The 25009-nt window shown below is 41.8% G+C and overlaps 1 protein-coding gene across 1 annotated transcript in view; it reads right to left on the bottom strand.

Moving 5' to 3' along the window:
• The window catches only part of gnaz (guanine nucleotide binding protein (G protein), alpha z polypeptide), a 30169-nt gene extending 5385 nt beyond the window's left edge, over positions 1–24784 (bottom strand). The window contains exons 1-2 of the mRNA XM_086186427.1: positions 24458–24784; positions 4024–5354 (exon numbers count right to left, since the gene is read on the bottom strand). Coding sequence (XP_086042553.1) covers positions 4024–4746 — 723 coding nt within the window. The 5' untranslated portion in view covers positions 4747–5354; positions 24458–24784. The remainder of the gene's footprint in view (positions 1–4023; positions 5355–24457) is intronic.
• Positions 24785–25009: the final 225 nt, after the last annotated feature.

The following is a 25009-nucleotide window of genomic DNA, read 5'->3' as shown; positions in this document are numbered from 1 at the left end:
ATTAGGAGCATTTGACTGGCCTGTTGCTAAGCAACAGTAACTATGGCAACCAATTCATTATGAGGACAGGGATGGGACAAGGAAAAAGCATCAGGGAATGGGTTTATGGGTAAATGTTGTACTGTAATTATTATGGTGTATTTTCTGTCGTGTGTGAGCTGGTGCACTGCAACCGAAGCGGCGTCTTTCAGGTTGGACAAAGTTTGAATGACATTGCTTGCAGCTTTGAAGGTTAAGATGGGCTAAGATGATCACCAGGTACCAACAAGCTAGCCTTATAAAAACAGCTCCGATGAGGACCTTCACAGCAACCCAAACAGTTGTATGCAGACTATTTTATCAGGTTCACCAAACTTTGTCACCTTCAGCTTTGCAATTCAACCTCTATAATCAGTCCTGCTGGATTGCTTTCCAGCAGATCAAACACAATTTATGGAGCCACTATTCAAACATGCTTATCAACCAGCATTATGCTGCTACGGTTTAGAGACTTGCACTTGCAACTTAGAAGAAATAGATGAGTCAGATTTGCGCTTGAACTAAAATCGATGAGTCATCTGGAGTCGCTAATGTCGAACCAGTGACTGTTGCGTTAAAGGAACACGTCAACTTTTGGGGGAAATATGCTGATTTACTATCATCTGCAGAGGTAGACAAGAAGACAGATACCCTCTCCTTCTCTGTATGTGGAGGGGTAGGGTAGGGTGCTGGCTGCTAGTTAGCTTAGCATAATGAATGGCAGTGAATTAGCAGGTTAGCATACCTCCATCCATCCTCAGTTTCCACTAATTACCTGTAATTCCTCCTCTGTGTATTCCGTTTCAAATAGATCAGATTCCGGCTCTTGATTTGTCCAGACACAATCATTCTCATCCTCCATCACAAACTCAACAAATGTTGTATTTAGCTGGCAGATGTTTGGTGGTGCCTGTGGTGGTGGATTCACTACACCCAATCAGGACAGTAGTTGTGGCTGTTTTATCTGGTTGTAAAATTAGATCGTTTTGCATTGTCCAGTTTTATAACAAACGTTAATAACAACCCTTGTTCTATTGAGGCATGCAGTATTCCGTACGACATAATCTCACCAATATGTACAACTGTTTGATGTGGCACAGTGGTTAACAGAGAAACGGTCGGGTGGATGCGTCACATGGACTCGCTCATTTGAAGTTTGTTGAATCAGTGTGATTCCAATGAACAAAAAGACTGGCTTTTTTTTTTGTGAAAGGGGGTTCCTGAATGGTGTGAGGCAGGATACAACAGCTAGTTGTTGTTGTCTATTCTAATCTAATTCACAAAATATCCAAAGAAGATCCGAGGAAGCCCCCGAAGGTGTGTTCAAATAGATCTTTAGCTTTGCCTGAAAACTGGGAAGGTAGCAAAGCAACCACATAAATGTCAGCGCAGCGCGAGAGGCTCTGCGGCAGGATGGCTTTGTTTCTGTCACTCTTCTACGTGGAAATCATAAAAGTTTTTTTTTTTTTTTAACTGCACCTGTGAACTCCCTCCGCTACACAGTGCCTTCACAATCGGTGAATTCTCAAAGGTACGGTCTCACACTTTATTCTGTGAACTCAATTAACACCATACTGCATTTTTCTCCCCAGACTTTATTTTTAAACTATAAAACTAATTGATTTCATGTTCCAACCTGGCACACTGTACACCCTGTGTTATCAGGGTAACCCATGCATAGTTATTAGGCCAGTTCATTTACAAGAATGACAAAGTTTCATCTTCTGCTGGACTTATTTCTTGTAAAGTCTATATAAAGACAATGAGGCATACTTGGATATTGGCGTCTCCTGAGGGAAGAGAAAGGCATGCCTTGGAAAATCCAGAAAAAAAAAAGCTGGCCTATTATTGATGACTGAAAACTTAAACAGTTTTGAGTTTGCACCATCAAACCACCCAACCATCTAAACACATGCTGATAAAGACATGGATATGGCTGGGATAGGAAATTGTTCAAATTCCATAACCATGAAGAGGATATAACAAACAAAGACTTCTCTCTTCATTCATAGCTTTTTTGTTATCGTATTAAGGCAGAGTGGGAGAGGGTTTCATCCATTTCGGTAAATTTCTTCAATTCATGTCAACAGCTAAAGAATTTTTGCGATATACAATTTAGATGAGACCCTTCTGAATTGTTTAAATAAACAAAACTGAATTAACTGTAGAGGAATTGCATCTCAGGGTCATTTGGGTGAAAAGAAAACACTGAATGGCCCTGGAGGCCCTGTGGGGATTTTATGCAAACTGTCTTGCCCTGTACAGTTCTGTCTTTAAAAAAAAAATGTTTTTAAAAATTGCAGGAGGACAACTGGATAAAAGTATGACATACTTTGTTGGTAGAGGAGTTGTTCAGTAAATGAATACAATAAACTGCATCAAGCTATGTCATAATTTATTCATATAAAAATAAGGGCGGCATCGTGTTCCCGACATCCCTTTCTATTCCCTTCCAATCATTCATTTGCTCTCAGCCAGAACATGCTTTAAAACATAAATTTGGGTATTCAGAGAACATTTGATCTATAGGAGTCCTTTATTTGTACTACTTAACTGAAAAACGGACTCTCAAGAGCTTGCAAGAAGTAATTGTACCTTGCAAACTACTACTGCCAGGCTCAAAAATAAACCTTTATTTTACATATTCATTCAAGTCTGGGAGTTTACATTCTTGAAATGAAAAAAGGAAACGGAAACATTAAAGATTTCCAACCTGTATTGTATCGTTATAATGTGGGTAATAAACGCAAACGAGCAGGGTTTAGCTTCCCTCCCTGCTAAAGTCTCTCTGGCTGCTGTCTGAGCTTGGCATTGTGTGTTTTTGTGAACACCCGCATGTTGGATCGGCTGCTCAATGCTGCTAAATCAAAAATATGTGTCCGCCGTGTTGTCACCAAAGCCATCAGGGCAAAACGAGCGTCTGAGTGAGTAGCACAACAACTGTACAGCTGTCTGGGAGTGGTCCTGTGAGATAATGAGTCCAGTGTGTTCTGGTTTGTTAAAGTGATTACTTGCCACAATTAACAAGTTTTGATTTTCTTCAAAACGTAGAAGTTTGAGCTGGCCTTCAAAATATAAAATTTATAGTAGAAAATTGCCTTGAAACTTGGAGTTGTTTTTTTTTTTACTTTTTAACCACCGAGCAAAAGCAAACATAACAGCCCCCTTTTTTGTATTATCTCTGATCCCCATTCAGAAAATATTTCTAACTGCGCCAGTTCTATGAAAAGGCCATTTGTCACGGGGTTAAATTAAGTCTTCAGAAGGAATCTTTCATTTCAAGTTTCTGTAGAGTATAGAACTAAAGGATAACAACAGCATACACACTGGGCCAGATCATCTTACTTGATATTGAATTCCTAAACACATATTTCCTGGTGTTTGTTTCTAGAATAAAATTTCGCCAATCACTGGTAAACCAGTGCAACACTTAAAAAAGCACAGTTTCTCAAACTGATCAGGGAAGTCCTCTCTAATGACTTTCAAACGACCACTTGTTGAAAATGTGATAGTGACTGATACTGAAAAAACAGACAAACCTAAGTCCTGTCTCAGTTCAAAGGTCCCCGTTGATATGATTTGAAGGAACCTTTCAAATGGGACATTTGATTTTTAAATGCAGCCTTTCATGAAAGTATAGCATGCTGGAACTGATTGGTAGGTCCAGTGAGGAAGCAAAAAAAAAAAGTGCGTAATCACTTTATATAAATATGCTGATCATGTGATTCTTGCTCGTGAGGGGTTGATACCTCACATGAAATTTGTGGTTTTGAAGGTAGGGAAGGGCCTGCTGTACAGTTTGTTCCACATAAAATGGTAAAAATAATCATTCCACGCCTCGTGACAAATGGTTACAAAAAACTGAATTGGACATTATTTTTGTTCAGTTACCTTTCTTTGGTTGAAATTTGCTTTAGCCATTCATCACTGAGACATTTGAGCTTACATGTGTACAAATATGAAACATGGTTGTGTCAGCCCTTTTACAAAAAAGGTTTTTCTTACCGTCTGGTTGTCCTCGTAGAGTTTGAGGTCATAACCACTTAGCTCGACACAGAAAATGATTGCAGTCACACCCTCGAAACAATGGATCCACTTCTTCCTCTCAGAGCGCTGCCCACCTACGTCTACCATTTTGAAAGTGAGCTCCTTGAAGGTGAACTTGTTCTCTACAATGCCAGTGGTCATGTCGCGGGATCGTAGAATGTCCTCTACTGTAGGGATATACTCAGGGGCGGAGATGCGGTCTAGGTCATTCAGATAGTAAGCAGTGTTGTCCTCTAAGTGGTACTCATTGGATCGCTGAAAGCACTCCTGGACCCCTGAGTCAGCCCACAGACGTTTCATGACCCCCAGCAACTCTGGAGTGATCTCTCCCTTGCTCTCAGCCGGCCCTGTGAGGGCAAAGAGCTGCACAGCGTCATAGGCTCGATCAGGATTGTGAAAGTCAATCTTAAGGGTGGTGAGGGCGCGGATGATGCGTGTGAGCGAGTCGATGGCATTGTACAGGATGAGGGGCTTGTATTCCTTGCAGGCCTCAAGGTTAAAGCCTCCGCTGTGGATGATCTTCATCTGTTTCACAATGGTGCTCTTGCCAGAGTTGCTGGTGCCCAGCAATAATAACTTAATCTCACGCCGCTGCCGCTGACTCTCTGAGCGCAAGTGGCGGTCGATTCGCCGCGAGCGCCGAGCCGCTTCCTTCTCCTCCGAGCTCTGACGGCATCCCATGGTCCTCCACCACGTGGTGAGCACAAAGGAACTCGTGCTGCTGCTTGATGGGAAAACCAATTAGAATGAAGAAGTTACAGAAAAGGAGTTGGTGAAAGGTTTTCAGTAACTGATGGAGCTTGACGGGCAAAAGGCAGACACAACGTCACAACAGACCAATTTAAAACTCAACGGGAAGCCACCGCAGGAGGAGTGACTCAGGAGTATTTCATTCTTTTTGTTCAGGGGCAGTCTGTGAGTCCTGTGTGGGCCAAACCCAGACTTGTGGGATGCCCACACAGCGCCTGTCACTGAAGTTGGCCTGCCTGCTTAAGCTAAGGGAGCTGGGGCTCATAGCAGGGGTTCCCCCTTAGGAAAAACTCTGGAGGATGGCTGATGAATGCTCAGAGCGTATGTCAGCGCAGGAAGTGTTTGGGCTTGATGAGTGCAAATAGGAAAACCCCTTCACTCGCCTCCCACATGGCTCTTGTGGTGCGTCGCCCGTGTTTGGCTCCCGCAACCATCCGCCTTATTTCGATATTTGGTCTGTTTCACTGGAGCTTGCTGATAAATTTTTCTGTGTTTCCTCAGCGGTGCGATATCTCCAAGAAAACCGAGGGCCTCTGAGTCTGCCAAAACAAAAGACAGACGAGAGAAATGAATAGCAGTTTCAAGGCAAAACTAGATTTTTCTCAACAACCATAACTTGCATGTTAAAGACATTGTTCAACATTTGGAAAGCATGCACGTTCACAAAGAGATTGATACCATCCTTCTGTGTGTTTATGAGTAGACTAAACAAATGCTGTTAGCTTATCTAAGCTAAGCTAACTGTCTCACAGTCCTGCAATACAAGACATTGATTATCTCTACCCACCACATACAGCCCAAAAGACTGGTTTGGTTATGATTTGTTTTTTGTTTTTTTTAAAAAGTACTCTTTAAGAACTCAACAAGGTGGTTCAGGAGATGAAATTCCCTTCCACATTTTCTACATGTGAGTTGATCATGAACCAAAATGTCCAAACCATCAGAGCTCCACTCTTCACGAGCAATCAGGTGAAAGAATTTTATCCGCTCCTGTAGAAACCTCAAGTTTGTAGGATATCCGCCATATTTTAAGAAAAACAGGTTTTACTATCTATCTCACAGAGAAGTTCAACAACACCAACTATTTTTAAACATATCAGTGATTGGTGAAGCGCCGTGAAACATTGCAAAAGCAAACAGTCACTGATGAGCTCTTTTGTAAACAGTGACAACCAAGCGTATGTGCTTCTAGTTTCTTATGCTAAGCTAGGCTAATTTGCGTTTGCATTTAGCTCTACATGGTGTTAACATTGATAACAGGACTTTTTTAAAGAACAAAGTTATTATTTCTATCATATTTCTCGAGCATTTCAACTATTCCTTTAACATAAACAAATAAAACAGAAAATAACTAAATTCAATAGGCTGCTTGACAGAAAGAATATACAGTGAAATACACAGTCACGAGTGTGTGAGGCTAATTCTATGTACAGTTTATTACCACTAATTGTCCCATGCCCCTCCTTTCTCCTCGAGCAGTCCTGCATTACCGTGCGTGTCAGCAGACCACACCCACTTATTTAAAACTACAACACACACACACACACACACACACACACACACACACACACACACACACACAGTTGTTGTTACATACGCAGTCAAGGTCAAACTTATGCTGAGAGGCAGAGCTTGGAAAACCAACTTTGAAAGGAGACCAATACAGAATTGAAAAAAAACAAAAACCCTGCTTCCTTAAAACCAACAGCCTTTACTGCAACCTTGAGCCTCTGCTTGTCCTTTATTTGGTCTATTCTCTTATTGCAAAACAACATAAGGTGAAATGCTTGTTTACTATCTCAGTGGAAAACAACAGGCTCAAACCAGCAGGTGCCTCTTCTACTTTCATATCTCTGTAAAGCCTCCTTGTTCAGACATCTGTGTTGTTTTCTATTAGATTCAACACTGGGATCAGTGAAAGGATACTAATATTTCTGGGAATTGTTTTTTTTTTTTAATGCTGTGCCAGCTTTGATGTATTAGCCATTCAGGAGGGAACAATTTATTTATTAAAACAAATGCTGAATCCTACTAAGGTTTGTAACATTAATATAGAATGTTATGTATCCAAAGCGGGCAGCACGGTGGTGCAGTGGTCAGCACTGTCACCTCACAGCAAGAAGGTTCTGGGTTTGAGCCCCGGCTCCATCACAGGATCTTTCTGTGTGAGTCTCCATGTTCTCCCTGTTCCTGTGTGGGTTCTCTCTGGTACTCCAGCTTCCTCCCACAGTCCAAAGACATCAAGAGGGGACGAGGCTGATTGATACTCTAAATTGACCGTAGGTGTGACTGTGAGTGTGAATGGTTGTCTGTCTCTATGTGTTGGTCCTGAGATGGACTGGTGACCTGTCTAGGGTGAACCTCTCGACCGAAGGCTGCTGGGATAGGCTCCAGCCCCCTTGGCAACCGTTAACAGGATAAGTGGTAGAAAATGGATGGATGGATGTATCTAAAGCTAGATTTGCTGCAGTGAATGTCTGTGGGATTCTTCTTGGGATACATCGATGCATATTGAAACAGACTGCTTCTATTGGCTGAGTAAGAAATGTGAAAATGTGAAATCATACTTTGGCCTAGTTTTGTTGGCAATACTACACTCTGCTGACCTCTCCGTTAGTGAGAGAGAAAGAGTGAGAGGGAAGGGGGGGGGTCATTTCTCAGAGCTTGGTGAGTGAGGTCCACTCTTCAAAAGATATAGAGGACAAACAGAGCAGAACAAAGCCATAACAAAGCATCACAACACCAACAGAAAGGGGGGCATGGTTTCCTGGCTTCAGGCACCTGCCTACCCTCTCAAAATGGCAAAGCAAGCCAAACCGGTTAACGCACATCACTGATTTTGAGAGCCTATTAAACACATTAAAGCAGCGTGTGAAGTCTTTTCAAATATGCAGTACTTGCATTTCTGCACTTTTTGAAGTTATACCACTTTAGATAATTGCTAAGGAAGTAGTGTGCCAGCAGTGCAAAATCACTGCATTATGACCACATTAAATTCTTATTAATAATTCCCCCCCGCACTATTACGCTGCATTGAAAGGAACAGGGTTGGTTGCCTACTGACACCCCAATAACTAGAGCATAACACAGCAGTATGAAACGCATACAACTTTCAAGTTTCACCAACAACAACAAAAAGAAAAATGCCTAAAGAACAAAAACATAATTACTTATGAAATAATTCAAAGGAGATCTGATTACAACATGAATTGGTTTCCTGATCAAAATCACTGATGAAAGGGACGATGTATAAAAAAAAAATTAAAAAAATCCATGACCACATGATGCCTGCTTACCTCCTCTGGTAACTCATATCTATCCAAAAGTGCATTTGAGTCAATGCACTTCACACCGCTGCCTCCGGAACAAAGAGGAGGTGTGTGACTTTAAGAGGCATAGCCAAGGGCGGGCGGGTGGAGGGGGGACATGGAGACTGGCCAGCATCTTGATGTATCATGAGGGCTGAAGTAATGTGATAGCCAAGATGAGGCCGAGCTGTGTCACTCTCCTGCTTTCCCTTCACAGCCCATCATCATCTCTCCCTCCACCTCTCCCAGGTGCTTACCTCCTACTATTAATTTACTCTGCTGCGAACAATTACAATCGTTTATATGAGATCAGTACCCACAGTGTTTTTGGGCTGGAGGACGTTCTCCCTCCAACCTGTTTGGGGAGTCCACAAAAAGTAAATGAAATTAAAATTAGTGTCAATCACATTAGACTGATGGGTGATTTTTAATCCAGCTGTAGCTCAATGTTACCGCTTAGGCAGAAAATCAGTGTAGATGTAAGCACTTTGAGGCGGCGTGGCTCAAAGGTAGAGTAGCCGTCTAGCAACTGAAGGGTCGCTGGTTTGATCCTCACTTCCCCCGGTGACCATGTCAAAGTATCCGTGAGAAAGATACTGAACCCCTGATGGCCCTGTGACAGACTGGCGACCTGTTGAGGGTGAACCCCAGCTCTTGCCAAATGTCAGCTGGAATAGGCTGCTGCCCCCTTGACCCTTAACCGGTAAGTGGTATAGAAAACGGATGGATTGAGAAGTACTTTGTTTACAGAGGTCATGGCATTTTGGGCAATCTTTAAAGCAATACTTGAGATAAAAACATGTATTTTGCCTTTAAGGTACTCACAAAGTATATGCCTTGTCTTTCCTGCAGCACTTCTTAGTGACTCTAGAATGCAGACAGCATTAGCCACGTACAGTTAGCTTGAAGGTAATGGCTGCCGATGACTAACAGTTGCTAAGGCAACAACACTGCTTGTTCCATGTAGCACTGAGTAAGCCAGCTGTTGCATTTAATTGAACTATCTCCTTCACACTTGCTCACTGCAGTGCAGAACCAGGAGGGTTATTGATCAGGTTCAACACAAACCATAGTGTTGCTAAGATAAAGAGAGCCTATCCCAGCTGCCATTTGGCGAGAGGTGGGGTTCACCCTGGACAGGTCCCCAGTCTGTCACAGGGCCATCAGGATCTTTCTCAAGGGTACTTTGACATGGTCACCGGGGGACGTGAGGATCGAACCAGCGAGCCTTCGGTTGCTAGACGGCCACTCTACCTCTGAGCCATGCTGCTCTTGTGTTTGTAGTTGAATGTTTTAAGGCAGTTTTGCTGCTGTTGTTGCTGCTGCCGTCAGTCATTAGCAACGAGCTAAATATATGTTGCTGCTGCTTTCTGCAATTTGGAGTCACAAAGAGGTTTTTTTGCAAGAGGAAAAAAATCGGTATGACTTGAAAGGCAAAATTCACATTTTGAGTGAAGCATTAGGTTTTGTTTACACAAATATCACACGGATACACACACAGGACTATGGGTTTAAATAGTGTAATTTCTAGGTTCCTCTACTCTTAACACCTGAGAGGATTATAAATTTGCTTTAAATGTTCAAATAATCCTTTATTAACAATGTTTATATTCTTTAGAAAAATAGATTAAATAAAGCATTAACTGACTGGTGTAGTCTCATTTGTTTGTAGGCTCAGTGAACACATCACATAGTGAACTAGGGGGCACTCTGGGAGTGCAGAGCTCCACCTGGGCAAACCTAATGCCAAAGGAAGAAAAAATCCCATTTTTTCCCTGTAAGTTTAATGGATCTAACCCAAGATGTAATGGATTCTTCTTTGGCCCTTGCTACATCTCCCCTCTGTTCCTCATAGTTTTTGCGTAAACCTGCTCAGACGGATGGATAGCATGACCTTTTAGGCGGAGGTAATGAAGATGGTGAACTTGGTGTTCCAGGTCAGTACAACCAATTAAGCATATAGGGCGTTAAATTTTACATCATAGCAGCCATATGAACGATCCACAAAAGTGTGTAAAATTAATCTCACCGTGCCAGTGAAGACACATGGTCCCATTCAAATTAAATAAAACCATCCATGATGTCAGTGGAAGAACGGGAACAATGGGTGAGCAGGAGCGATGTCTATTAATGAGAGTCCTTCCTGTGTTCACGTTTGCAGTAAATGCTTTATTTGGCAATGAATGAAATTGCGATGTTAAGAGTGGTGAAAGGCACAGATGAGGCTTTAGCCAACATGTAATGGTTTATGAATGATGCGTGCAGGTGTGTGTGTGTGTGTGTGTGAATGATGTGGTTAGCAGGCTTTCAAAAGGAATTGAATGAAATGTTCCAGTCAAAATAAAAGCTGCTTCTGACCATCAAGACCATTCACAATATCTATCAATCATAAATAAATTTCTTCATCAGTGGGGGGCCGACAAGCGATCATAATTTCCATTTTTAAACTGCTTTACCTGTGCACGTTTACATCAACGTTAACTAAAGCAAGAAAATAGCCCATTCATCTCAACTAAGCAGGCCAAGGACTTGTGAGCAGCCACCTAGGGAACTGGCACCTGTGCTGAGCGACTGAAAACACTGCTGCATTACATGAGTTTACACAGAAAGGCACGTGCACGGCTAGTCTAACTGTGACTATTCAGAACAGCACGGTGCCACAGAAATGTGACTCTAAGATGACACCACATATCCATATTCCTCAAGGGTGAGAGGGCTCTTTGAGCTTTGCATGTGACCTTCAATCATATACTTTAGCAACAGGCCTTGTACTTTGTAATAAGAGCAAAATTTTTTATAATAAATACTAATAAAGAGCTCAATGTTATCTCCATCTGCCAGCATTGCATGAACAGGCATACCAGCGGGGAAGAATGCCTCCAGCTAACTTTCATACAGTACATCCAGAAAAAAATAAAAATGCTCTCAAGCCTTATGATTAGCTTCCGTGATTTCTCATCCAAAGGAAGCTCTTTCAGTAGCCTGCGTGATAAAAAGACTGTCCATCAGGGGTGTTTCTAGGAATTCTGGGGCCAAAGGCAGGGAGGGGGACCCATCGGGAAGATTCACCACCCCACCCAACCATAAACTCGTGGCACAAGGGCCTACTTCGGGTCGCTGCAGTCTCCTCTACTGCTGTAATCTTTGCGATGTGACACATTAGAGATCTGAAGTTCAGGGATTTCTGAATGCCAAACAGTGAGAAGCACAGCCGCTACCAAACCCACACCCTTTACATGTTGTCTAGCCGGAAATGATGCTTAACACCAGTTGTCCTCCTTTATGAATTAAAGCAGACACATAACAAATTACTTTGTCACAAGGAGAGACTTTTCTTTATTTAAAAAAAAATTGGAGGTCCAGAAGAGTGTTTTGCCACAAATGTGGTAAGCAACAGGCGTTTTCTCCAGTATCTCAGCTGTGCCACCCTATAATACGTACCCCTGTTGCTAATTGGACAGTATTTAGATGTAGAGACTTTGAATTAGTTCTGCAAAAAGGGTTTGTTTTTTTTCTTTTTTACAAACTCTTCTAGTTCTCACTCACTTGTAGGGACAAAATTTCACAGAATGTCCTCAAGCAACTGACCCATGAGTCTATCATTGCTTCAGCGTAATGTAATCAGCTGTCCTTCAGAGGCCCCTTCAGCTCGAGATCCCAAGCATCTGCCTTGTTTGCTTACTTTGTTGCTATGTCCTGGATGTCTATATGTCTTCTCACTGCATTCTAGTGATTCTTTTTTTTTTATGTACAACAATAGCCAAAACCCCAGGGAAAAAAAAAAAAACAAACCAACTTCTAATCTCTAAATCTGCACTAAATCCTGCTATTGAGTGAAGATTAAGAAGTTATGATCAAAAGTTTGGGTCGGGTCACATTTATATTAGCTCTGTGGTGAATGTCAAGACCAATCACATTTGATTTTTCAATCCTGAATCTGTCTTGGTTTTCAGCTCTGCTCTGACCCTTTGGCTGAAACTGCACGGTGAGAAGCCAAGATATATATATATATATATATATATATATATATATATATATATATATATATATATATATATATATATATATATATATATATGAGGGTCAGCAGGGGGATGTATGCTGTAGTAACTCCTAATTACTGGGAGAGAAAGTTGCCCAGCCAAGAAGAGAAGGCCTCCAGGAGAGACAAGAGGCTGCTGGAGAGACACATTACTAATTTATGTGATTCTACAGCAGCAGTGAATAAGCAATGCATTTGTGAGGTGATCAATACACACTTCTCTCAACTACTCTTGTCTTCCACAACTTATACAGCCACAAGGTGACAGGTGAGATAGTTTGGTCTAGACAGAGTCGACAGCGTTTTGTAATAAAGGATCAGATGTTGATAACAGACTTGAGAGAAACAGGGATGAGAATTTTGCACTCTGTGAATGACAATGTTGACAGTTGACACATACGTCGGCAGAAAATTACACAAGAGCTGCAAGGACATTCAAGAAAAATGCAGAACTACCTTTGAAAGTGCAATCTAAAGGTTATTGACTTTTGTTGCCTTGAAATAAAATATCACAAAATTACTTCTTAGAATATTGAATATTAGTATATATTCTCTTATATACTAACATTGAATAATAGTAGTCACAAAGTAGTCACTTATTTCTTAACTTTTTTCCTTTACTTTTAAACCACCTTACTTTAGAAATCAGCAGCCTAATTTTTTAAGTCTCATCAGCAAGCTAGGATGTTCTTTGGAAGTATTTATCTAGTTTCCTGGCTCATTAGTACCTTTACAGTGTATGAAGGAATTGTTCTACATGCCGTAGGCATTCATAACATCAGAATGCAGCAAATGTAAGAGAAACAGCAGCAGGAGGCATTTTGACATTTTAAGGCAGGGTAAACACAGACGTAATTGATGAAATTAATTATAGTCCCGTGCTATTCAGTGTGTCACAGTCATGGAACAGGGCCATAATTAATGGGATTAATTACACCTGTGTTTACGCTGCAATGACTTTTTCAAAATAGCTGCTGTAAAGAGGGTCTATTCCACATGACTTGTGGCTCACTTGCTGAGGAATATGCTTGTGCAACAAGTTTTGAGATGATTGCACAAGAAATAGTACTGCTTTACCGCTTCGTGTTGTCGCCTCTGGATTAGCAATAGCCTTTCTGCTACAATGTGTGTAGGTAAACTGAATCTGAGTGCAATGTATGCTGAAATTTATATGAAAGGCATGGGGAGAGGGAAGGGAAATCAGTTTATCGCCCTCTATTAACTTGTGGAGGTCTCTTATTGGTAACTCCATGTGCTAGCTTAGAGCTAGAAAAGGCTGAAAAGCTGCTGTGTGGTGGGATCAACTCGCAATAGGCCAAAGAATACAGAGCTATGTTTTTATTAGCTGCTGAGCTGAAAAATTTAGGCTTAAAGGAGAGAAAACTAGTGAACACAGGTGTCAACATGAAAACTGCAGGATTGTGACTCAGAATACCAATGTGTACAATCAACATTTTGTCACAAGTAGGTCAAAAGTCATTAATAAGTCAAGCTACCAGTACCTTGCTAACACATAGTTAGCATTCCCAAAGCATCTGCCGCTAGCAGTTTAAACGGCAACTCTTTCGCCGTCCGAGTGTTTGAGCCAACTGTGTGTGTGAGTGACAATATTATAAAGATCTTTCCATAAGAAAGCCACTCAATTAATGCAGTCATTAGTGGTGAAAGCTGTTATATGGAACACAAGTTGTAACATTCATTTTCTGCCCGTACAATGGCCAGTGGCATAGGAGCATGGCTTTGTTCGCTAGCAGCATGCTGCCTCAACTGATGTAATGTTGTGTTTGTGTTTGAATTAGACAGACTCAGGCCGTGAAATGAAAAGATCCCTCCCTGAGGTCAGTAAAACAAAATAAAAACTATTGTTCACAATCTTACTAGCATGTATGTTTTCCAGGTCTCCAAGAGAAAGACGTCTTGCACTTTTCATCCTTAAAACAACTTAATTTCTGATTGAAGACATTAGTGTGTGGCTGACGGGCCTCACATGACTCAAATTGAATCTAAAAAGTTCAAACTCTTGCCACACTGATTTTTGCTACACTGATTTCAGATGCCATGTGGAGCACATCACCATATGACAGAAATCGGATGCAATTATACAATGTTGTAAGAGTACAGTACTTATATTGATATTTTGTGATGCGTGATTACGCAAATTCTAAAATTTCATCTTGTCCTTAAATTAGGTTAACAAAATACATATGTTTAGTGTAATGACATCCTGTACGCTTCAAATAAGAAACGGCTCTTTGATAAAGTAAGAGGTTGCAGTTAGTGATGCACTGGGTTATATCTTCTTTAAATGAATTTCTAATGAAGGAGAATAACTCAGAAACAGCCTCAGACCTTTTAAAAGTCGACCGAGAAAGGATTTGTCGTCAGGTTATTTGAATAGACTGTGTTACACCCGCGATATTACTGACTGATTACTGAGTTTGAATGATGGTCGCTGTCGGTATTAAGCAGAGATATATATGATAAGATATATATCAGGCTGGATATGACGAAATACCACACAAAATTCAATTTCAATTCATGAAGTCACAATATAATTCAATAATGCTATAATTTACTGTGAAAAATCATTTGTATTATTAACTCCATCGCCATCTCTGTATTCCTTGAGCAAGGACTGAACCATCCGCACTACGTTGTTTTTACACTTGTAAAGAACATGGTCATAAGTAGGGATGGGAATCGATAACTGGTTCTGAGTCAGAACCGGTTCCAACTAGCCAATTCCATCGGAATTGTACGCCTTCAGCATGATCAATTCTTCTAAATGATTCTCTCATTTCCCTGCATGACGTTTTTCGGTTTTCCAGAAATTCTGCGTCGCAGTACATTGTGTCACACTCTGCATAGAATCAGACTACACGAGGCAGCAGCATCGCGTCCGTATCCACCATCTTTAGCAGCATCATGGAGAGAAGGAGGTCTGGCTCCATTTCACAAAACACGACAAAAATGCTGCTCTATGCAATCAGAGCAATGCTGTTATATTGTGTAAAGGTGGGAATACCAGCAACACATGTGTTTGACCGCTTGCGTACGGTGCTATTGTTGCTGGCCAAACAGGCTCCTCCGTTGACGACAGTAACGTTCGCATTAAATATCCAGCATTAGCACGCTGTTGCCTTGCGAGAGAAAAAGATTAAAGTGTTGTTTTTGGTGGAGAAGACTGTGTAAGGCTCCTTTTTTCCCTCAATGAACTACTCAGGAATCGATAAGAGAATTGATAAGGAATTGGATTGGTAGGCAGAATTGACAATGGCATTGATAGTGATAAAAACGTATCAATTCCCACCCCTAGTCATAAATTTTGATTTTTTAAACTGGATATTGAACTTGACAAATATATATTGTAATAAACTGAGGAAACAATTTCTTTTCATCCCAGACTTACAGATGCAGTACATTATAAGCTGACAATTTTCCAGAGTTCAGCAACAGCAGCTCCATCTGTATAATATTTCTACTGCATACAGTATAACTGCATGTAACAGGATTTTTTTTGGTGGGGGGGCTTTATTAATTAGTAGTTGATTGCATAACTGTGATATCCATCCATTCATTTTCTACCACTTATCCTGTTGAGGGTCACCCGGGAGGGGGGGGGGGGGGGGGGGGGGCTGGAGCCTATCCCAGCAGCCTTCTGGCAAGAGGCGGGGTTCACCCTGGACAGATCACCAGTCCATCACAGGACCAACACATAGAGACAGACAACCAAACAGGAACAGGGAGAACATGGAGTTTCACACAGAAAGACCCTGTGATGGAGCCTGGACTCGAACCCAAAGCCTTTTCACTGTGAGGCAGCAGTGCTAACCACTGCACCACCGTGCCGCCCAACTGCAACATCATCTCTGCCATCTCTACATTTCAGGTTTCCTGTGAAATAACAAAAAAATATTTAACAGAAAGCAGCGCCGTTGACAGAGTAGTTAGAGAAAAAAATTTACATAACCCTATCTCACTTTTTTGGAGTATGCTTTTTAATCATGCTCTTCTTTGTGCTCCAACTGTGTTCTGCAAGCCCTGCTGCCTCAGAGTAAAGCCAAGAAGAGTCTCAAATCACTTCCACTTGAGCTCCTGGACTTGGTTTCCATGGTTTCCAAGAATTCTTACAACTCTCAGCTAAGACAAGATGAGAATGTCTGATAGAATTAAACCGGCTATTCAGCGATCTGTCAAAAATCCTTTGCCACCCTCAGATAGGAAACCATATCAATGATACAGGGCTGTCTTCCTTTAACGTCTTCCAATAATTCTGATCATATTTTACATTTAATGCAGGACTAGATGTTCTCAAAGAACAAATGCATAATGACATTTTGAATTGTTTATTGACATTACAAAACAGGGTAAATATTTCATTCCAGGTCCAAAGGCCGATGACAGAAACTGGGATTGACATGAACTGATTGTCTTTATTGTAATTAGTATTGAACTGCATGTAAAGAAAATCAGTGTAAGCCAAATTTAGCAGGAGCATTGATGGGTTTTAGAGGTTTCTAATTTGCCATTGGTGTGACTTATAGATGGCTGTGTGTGTGTGTGTGTGTGTGTGTGTGTGTGTGTGTGTGTGTGTGTGTGTGTGTGTGTGTGTGTGTGTGTGTGAGTGTGTTTGTCTTTACACTGTGTGCAATTCATACCCTGGATATGCTGCAGCAACAACACTGTGGAATCTGGGACAAAAAGCAGACAGAGAGTATCATGCTTCCAGCAGCAGAATGACAGATCAATGTCATCCTAATGCCTATTGCTCAGACAGATTTTGTGGATAATGTGATATCAAGTGAAGCCTTTGAAAAGTGTCTCGCTGCAGACTGTATGCTTTGCTGTCCATATCTCAGTGAGACAAAAAAAAAGACTACTCCAACCTAGAAAGCCTGCCTCTGTGTGTGTGTGTGTGTGTGTGTGTGTGTGTGAGAGAGTGTGTGTGTGTGTGTGTGTGTGTGTGTGTGTGTGTGTGTGTGATGAGTCAGAGCTTTGTGGTCGTCCCACTCGACGTCAGAATTAGATGAGATATAGGTCACAGACAAAGTGGTCTTCAGCAGCATTCAACAGTTAACACAATGTAAGGTAAGATTTAACTTTTGATCCTCGAACAGTGCATACAAGCTTTACCGGCACTTCTTTACAGTGTTGGTCCATATTCTGGCAAACAATCAGGTCTACATGCATCATCTGTCACTTGACAGTGAAAACTGGGCAGTGGGAGCCTGAATAGCTCGTTGAACATATGTCTGTGCCTGCAATAAAATGGGTTGTTATAGACTCTATAACAACCCATTTTATACTATAATATAGAGTATCAAGTATTAGCTGATCAGAAATGCTGCACCTGGGTTTACTTCACCAGACCACTCGTGAGTGGAGGTTCCCTACAGCCTCTGAATACCTGCTGTATATATTTTTGTTAATGGTAATAAAAATATGCTAAGCAATCATGAAAGCTCTGAAACATCCATTTTTATCGAAAGTGCCATCCTTTAGTCGCATCATTGATATCTGATATGCATTCTGTTGTGACAAACACCTTCATGCAGTGGAATCAAACTCACGACCCCGCCATGCTAACAAGGAAGCTAAAATACATGCTACATTTGTTCCTTGCTTGTCTTTCAACATATCTCTACTCTGCACTGTAGCTCTAACCTGACATTTCACATGATTTGTTTCACAGAACCACCAGACTTGTTGCCCATGGAAACTGTTTGGAAAAGGGCAAACACTTAATAATATTTGGCGATTGATTGTATGAACCATCTGTCAGTCATGCGCTAATGTCAACAAATAAATCAATAAACTGACAAAGAAGTCAAACAGTGTTGGTAGATAACAGATTTACAGTAGAGAAAAGCCTTCAGTGGCGTTCCTTGCTCTACTTTCAAAGAAGAAATACTACCCCGCTTCTGTTAAAGCAAAATGATGCTATAGTAGCATCTATGCTAATCTCTTTAGAAGCTGCCATGAATGTTTTGAATAGAAAATCTTAAAATGACGCATACAGATTACTTGAAACCTTACAAAATTGTTTCTTGGATCATTATGAGCTCTCACATAACCTGCTGCCTTGATAAATCATCACACTTTCAGTCCGCCTGTTGCTAAAAATGTGCTTTTTAGCTTCTTTTGAGTCATTGATTTGTTTTCTGGTCCTCACTTAGGGTGCTTACTCAACCGACAAATCTTAACACTCCAGCCCAGCAACTGCATGTCACCCGTCCAGCAGGTGGACAGACAAAGTTAGCAACTAGCTGAAGAAGAAATTAGAATAAGAAGCTGCTAAAAGGCCAGACATTAGTGTTTGTGGACATCAAACCATAGATAGAAAAATAATGTATATGTTGGACATAAAGATAGTACTCAGGTATCCATGAACACAACTCCAAATGATGCAAAATTGCTTCACAGCAGCTGAATGTATACCTGGGAACAAGTGCTTTTTGAAAAAATATGTCAGCAGACTGAGAACACCACCAGAGAAGGTGTTAGGAATATATCTTTTTAATGGTGTCTCACTCTCATTAGTTGTCCTCACACCTTCTGCTGGGATTTTGCTGTCAAGCCTGCAAGTTAGAAAAACATTTCATACAGGTTTACAATGTATTGAGGTCATGGTTACGTTCTTGGTAGGTTTAGGAAGAAAACACGATTGAGGTTGAAATACACTCTTTAATTAAGGTAAACTTTTCTTGCTACTTCACCTGGGCCTAACTCAACGCTGCCCTCTGACCCCCCCAAAAGGGAGAGGAGGGGTGCAGGCAGCAAGGGGGGGAGTGTATGTGTGAGGGAGGAGTTGTTCAGTGACATGATCCGGCCAGAAAAATTGAGAGTGACACAGAATCACTTGGGTGGAGGACCTCTCCCCTCTAGAATCCCATGAGGGGCACATTAGTGCATCAATTCTAGCCATTGCCCAGCTTCTTGTGTGAAAGAAAAAAGATTGTCGAGAGTCATGGATGGAGCTGGGCGGAGAGCAGCGATCGCATCTGAGCCCAAAACCAGAGCCGATGTCGAATACGAGAGAGCAAACTAGATAGCATGGGGGCGGTCTCTCTTTTAGAGCTGTGTGTTAGAGAGCTGTTGTTTGCTAGCAAACTAAATATCATCGACTCTGAATGATCAGTCAGAATTATTTGAATGTGACTGCACCTCTCAGTGACCTTCCCACTCAAGTGTTGCTCACCTCTGATTGGAGGAGCCTAAGAGCCAACAAGAGGACGTTAGCGCTGACAAGCTAGCTCCGTTCTGTCAACCATTGTCAGATCAGCAAGTAAAAAAATATGCACGTCAGTAACCCTAACACAAAATAAAGAATTCAAATCATTTGCACTTGAATATCGAGATTTGGACTCAAATCAATCAACGACACAAATCGAACTGATGACTAAGAAGGTTCAGGCCTCATCACGCACGATATGAACAAACTTGTTCTTACGCTCGTTTGGACTTTTTAACCCTCAATTTAGTCTAGGAAAGCCTTATAGCTATTTTCACTCCTTATCTCTGACATCCTTGAGTATGGGCGCTTGATGATTGAGGCCCTTCATTCTCAGGTGTCGCTGATATTGCTTCAACCTGTGAAACAGTGGTTCCTGTGTATCTGTCGGCTCCGCTCAGTTTACTGTACCATAGTGGTGGTAAAAGAGAAATAGAATAAATACTGATTCGAGAAAATTGTACATCTAGCATATCTATTACAGGACATTCATCACAATCTGAGCTGAGATTAGCGGTTGTTGATGATTGGATGGTCATAACATGCGTGAAAGAATTCTAACTATATCCAGTACAAGTTAAGAATATGAATGATTTGTCATTTGCGTCTCTCCAATTTTCTGGATGTGATATATTAGACATGCCTTGTCTTGTAAACTTCTAATTTACTCCTCACAATTGTTTGCTCAATATTTCGTCCTGTTATGTTGTCCTGATTGCAGACTTCAGAGAAAGACGCCTGTATGCTGTGCACATCTGAGGACACTACTCATTCATTATGGAAAACAATGATGGACAGTGTTCTCATCTCTACTGCCCCCAAAACAGAGGGCTGTTGAGAGGGTGGAGACAAGGGTAGGGGGTGAAGTCTCTGTAGGATGGATGCTTTTTTGTGATAATGCTCTGTTTAATATTCCTAATCTCAATGGCTGTGTTCCCCCTTCTCCAATCCAGCGGGTCACACTGAGTCACAAGGCCAGCCAGTGATGACAATGGCATGTTTATGCACAGGCTGAGCTACAAGAAGGCTGTCGGATGTGAAGGGAGAAGATGGCACAAGGTGGACACTGGAGTCTCGTGTGTGCGTGTGTGTGTGTGTGTGTGTGTGTGTGTGTGTGTGTGTGTGTGTGTTTGTGTGTGTGTGCCACTGAATGTCTGTCTGTTATATATCTGTGCTAGAGCAAATATAATGTGTATTTTTCCACTTTTAGAAAGGGAATTTCTCCTACAGCATATCACACAGATCAAAACAATTGAGCTTTAGTGTTCTAAACTTTCTAATCTACATTCAAACACTCACGCTGGTGTAATATTCATTTGGGTCATGACGGATAAGATAAACGTTTTCTGCTTTTGCGGGTAATCTACACTTTCAGGTTCCTACAACTCACAGATATTATCAGCAGTTGGTGATTTGATAACTGAAACAGGAAAAAGAAAAGCATCTATTACTGCTGCTGCTGCAACAGCCATTCAACCATCTTATTGACACAATTAAAATAAATGCTTTATGATCAGTGAAATAGATGCTTCACTAGTGAAAGGAATAATGAAAATATCTTGCACTGAAGTGCAGAGACTCCGTAAGATTTACAGTAAAGGATGGAATCCTCCAGCTATAGGGTATCTAAATATATATTCTAGCTGTACAGACAAGCCTTGATCAGACAACAGTGCCAGCACAGTTTTGCTGTATGTATATAGTGCACAAGATAAGGCAAGGAAAAGGGAAATCAGATATGACAAACTGTCTCTGCAGTTGTCTTGTGGCTATCATTGGAAATATGAAGACAAAAAATACTGTAATCTCCTGTTTATTATAAAAAAAAAAACAAAGTTAAAAGCAGTAGCACCTTCAGGTGTATTTTTCGGACTTGTAGTGTCACGTAGTAAACATGTAGGAGCCCCTTTAATTTCTGACCACAGATCAACATCTCTTACCAGTGGGTAGTAGACTATAGCACTCCCTCATCAACCCCCCCCCCCCCCTCTCCACCGCCTCCTTGTTGTCATATGACCGCTGTTATGTGTGTGCAATGGAACACAAAGTTGCTCTGTTTGTCCCCTCTGCTCTGCCCTCTTAGATTTGAGTGCTGGAAGTAAGGCCCTTGCACTTGCTGGCCTCAGGAAAACAGACAGGCTCCTGTGTGTGACGACCAGCGAAGATGAGAAAGAAGGCCAAAGAGAAAAGAGAGCGACCCGTTGAGCTGATGTTGTTTTGTGTAACCCTAAAGATAACATAATCCTTACTCATTGGCTGAGCCCCGCCCTAAGATTGTGTTCGATTCAACCGACAGCCTTCCTCACTGATGCTTCACTGTGAAGTTATGTATTAGTTCTCCCTGTCAGAGGAAAAAAATGGCTGCTAAACACTGTCTTTGTGCGGAGACAACACTTTGTCCTAGTACCTGGCAAGGATTAAAGACCCAAAACAAACACAAATGCTAAGCCAGCTGAATCAGAGCAAGGCTCCGATCTGGCAAAGCAGCTGAGAGAGTTGAGGGACACGTTTTTCCTCTGTAACATCCTGCGTAATATCCAAGCATTCAAGTTTATTCTCCTAAATAGTAAAAGAAATGAATAGGAGTCATATGATTCTGCTGCTCCCTCTCCAGTGGGATATTTTCTTTAAACCTAGGGAATAAGCCAGGCCCCCATGGTGCCTAATTGTAATAATAGAGGTTGTTTGTTTTGGTGGTCTGTTCCTCTACAAGGTTAAAGATGGCTAAAAGTGCACCGGCAGCCACTGTCTCTTTAAAACCAAGTCTGGCCCTGCTGTCCCCTGCTATTATGTCACTCACTGGAGTGGATGTAGCAAGTAACAAAAGAGGTGGAAGGAGGTCAACTCAGCATAGGTTTTGTCACTCTAGTGCTCCGGTTTTTATATGCATAAATGTCACTGGAGTGGCAGCATACGGCCCAAAGAAAAGATTAGCTGTCAGCGCGGCGCATTTATGTGATGTTTATTCCACTCATTTAAGATTTTGGTTCAACAAAACCAGCCCAATCTCACGGTCAAACCATCTACGTGAGGTTAGCTTGTGTCTGAGTGGGAAATTTATAAGCATGCATTTACATCTCGCACGCTTGGACTTTGACATCCAAGTTTACTACTGAACCACAACTTTATTTTTCTAATATGTTACAGAGGAGGATTTTTTTTTTTTTAACAGCTGATATGAAAAAAATGAATCCAATGTTTCTGGGCTGATCAGAGCTTTTGTCACAGTGAGTGTGACCTCGGTGTTTCTTCAAATGGTTTCCAGCCAGTGACCCAGAGTTCTGAGAGGAGAATGAAATTAAAGCCGCACAAAATTGCCAAAGACTCTCTGAACTGAGAGTATTAAGTCATCAACAAAATATTCCAACATTGTTTTGTATCCCATTCTGATACTGGTTACACTTTTATCACCTGATAATATTTTGATACCTCAGGAAGAATTAAATATCTGCAAACTCTGGTCACTATCTCTCCAAACTTAACCTATTTGAAAAAATTAATGGATTTTATATTAAAATGACATGAAAAGAAAGAAAGCATGCCATGCTGCAAAATCTCCCCAAATGTTGAACATTTACTTGAATGGGGAATCCGACACCTCACAGCTACACGTGAAGGTGTAATCTGACTCCAGCACTCCCAACACTGATAAATATTCCAATTTATTTGTAGCTTTTTCTCACCAACTCCAACAACAAGGTTCAGCAGAAGCATCCATCTGATATTCTATGATCTCCTGTGGAATCTCTAGTGATCCAGAGATCAAGGCACGGAGGAGTTTTGCCACCATTTTTTGCCTTGATTCACTGCTGTCTGAGGGCCTCTGTGTGAGCTTCTGCCTGTGGAACTATCACAGACACATCCAGCATTCTTCCTGTGTCACATGCTCATAAGAGCTGTCTTTCTACCGATATGAAATTATCAACCTCCCCACCCCAGCCCCCTCCCTCCCTCCCTACCACCCCTTTCTCCTTTTTTCCATCCAATCTGTTCCAAATCTTCTGTTTCCTTCTTGCTCTCTGCAGCATCAACCTCCGCCCCTCTGCCCCATCTGCCTCCCTACTGTTAAACCCCCCCAGCACCTCAACCCCTCCCTGCACTGGTTTTTTCTCTCTCTCTCTCTCTCTCTCTCTCTCTCTCTCTCTCTCTCTCTCTCTCTCGCTCTCACTCTCTCTCTCAGGCATGTAACACAAGCACACGTACAGTACCCAAAATGCACATGCTCAATACTCCTGATGCTGATCCCCAAACCCATTGAAAAAAATGATGCTGTGTTTAAAAAAAAGAGAGAAAAACAAGAAAGCTCGACTGCTGTGCTCTTTACCCCCCCCCCCCCATGTCTTTTTACATCAACAAACAACACAGACACACACATGAACCGAGAATATTTATCAAGATAAATTTCCCCATGGAGATAAATCCTATGCCGCCGTCAGGCCACATTTTGTCTGCTTATCCCAGAGCCTGCAGAGTCAAGCTCAGCTGGATTTGTACACCTCCCACTGCACATTCACTGTCTCGTAAAGCCAGCTGTAAGTACTGAACACCTGATCATGTGTGATGGTGCTTTTACTCTCCTATTTCCCTCCTTCATGTCTTAGCTGATGGCCTGGACTAGACATAGCACATCCATGCATCCTCCACTTGTCCTACATACAGTAATTACATGAATCAAGCATAGATAAAAGCGCTCTGTAAGACTCGATGATGCTCATGGGAGAGTCAGATTGCAAGCATAAGATAGCACTGTCCGTTGGCACACAGCTAGCAGCAGGGTGGAGGAGGGGACTGGACAAGGCTGCCTGCCTCAGTGCCATCTCTCAACACATCACCTTCCCCATTTTTGTATCATAAGAAACATTCAATCCAACCCCCCCACCACACACACACACACACACACACACACACACACACACACACACACACACACACACACACACACACACACACACAACAACAGAATGGTTCTAATGAAATTGCTCCTCCTCTGTGTCCAAAACAACCCAGCCTTGTGGTTTCAGGAGAAAAAAAAGAAGCTGTTTTGAGAGCAGTCAGGCTTACCGTGTTCACAGGCAGGCAGCATCCATTTACAAAGGATACTGCAGACAAGCCCTTGCAGGGAGAGAAAGGCTCTGAGCAATCCACCTTTAGTCCTGCTGCCTCATCTTCATATCTACCTCATATTCACAGAGTCTTTCTCTCTGTGTCTCTCTCTCTCACACACACACACACACATACATACATCTCTCTTTCTCTCTCTCTCGGTGGCCCTCTGTCTTATTAACGTCTGTGTTCTATATCCTCTCTTGTTTGCTCCAAGGCAGTTGAGACACTGCAGCGATGGGGGTGGAGGGCGTGTATATATGTGTGCGTGTGTTTGAGTGTGTCAGAGACAGAGAAGCAGAGAGAGGGAGTGCAGGACAGAAATGGAGGGAGGAGTCAGCAAGGATAGAGAGAGAGAGAGAGAGAGAGAGAGTAGGGAGGGAAGGGGGAAATGGTCAGGATTAAATCATGAGAGTAACAGAAAGAGAGAGGGGGAGAATAGGGTTTGATGGAGGAGCTACAGAGTATCTTTATTTCATGCCATATTTATAAAATATACATTGGCTGTGA

Source organism: Aulostomus chinensis, chromosome 19 (assembly GCF_037954235.1).
Source record: "Aulostomus chinensis isolate RoL2024-O1b breed Wild chromosome 19, RoL_Achi_v1.0, whole genome shotgun sequence".
Lineage (NCBI taxonomy): Eukaryota > Metazoa > Chordata > Actinopteri > Syngnathiformes > Aulostomidae > Aulostomus > Aulostomus chinensis.
Note: the sequence above shows the minus strand (reverse complement) of the source record. Positions and strands in the feature narration are given on the sequence as shown.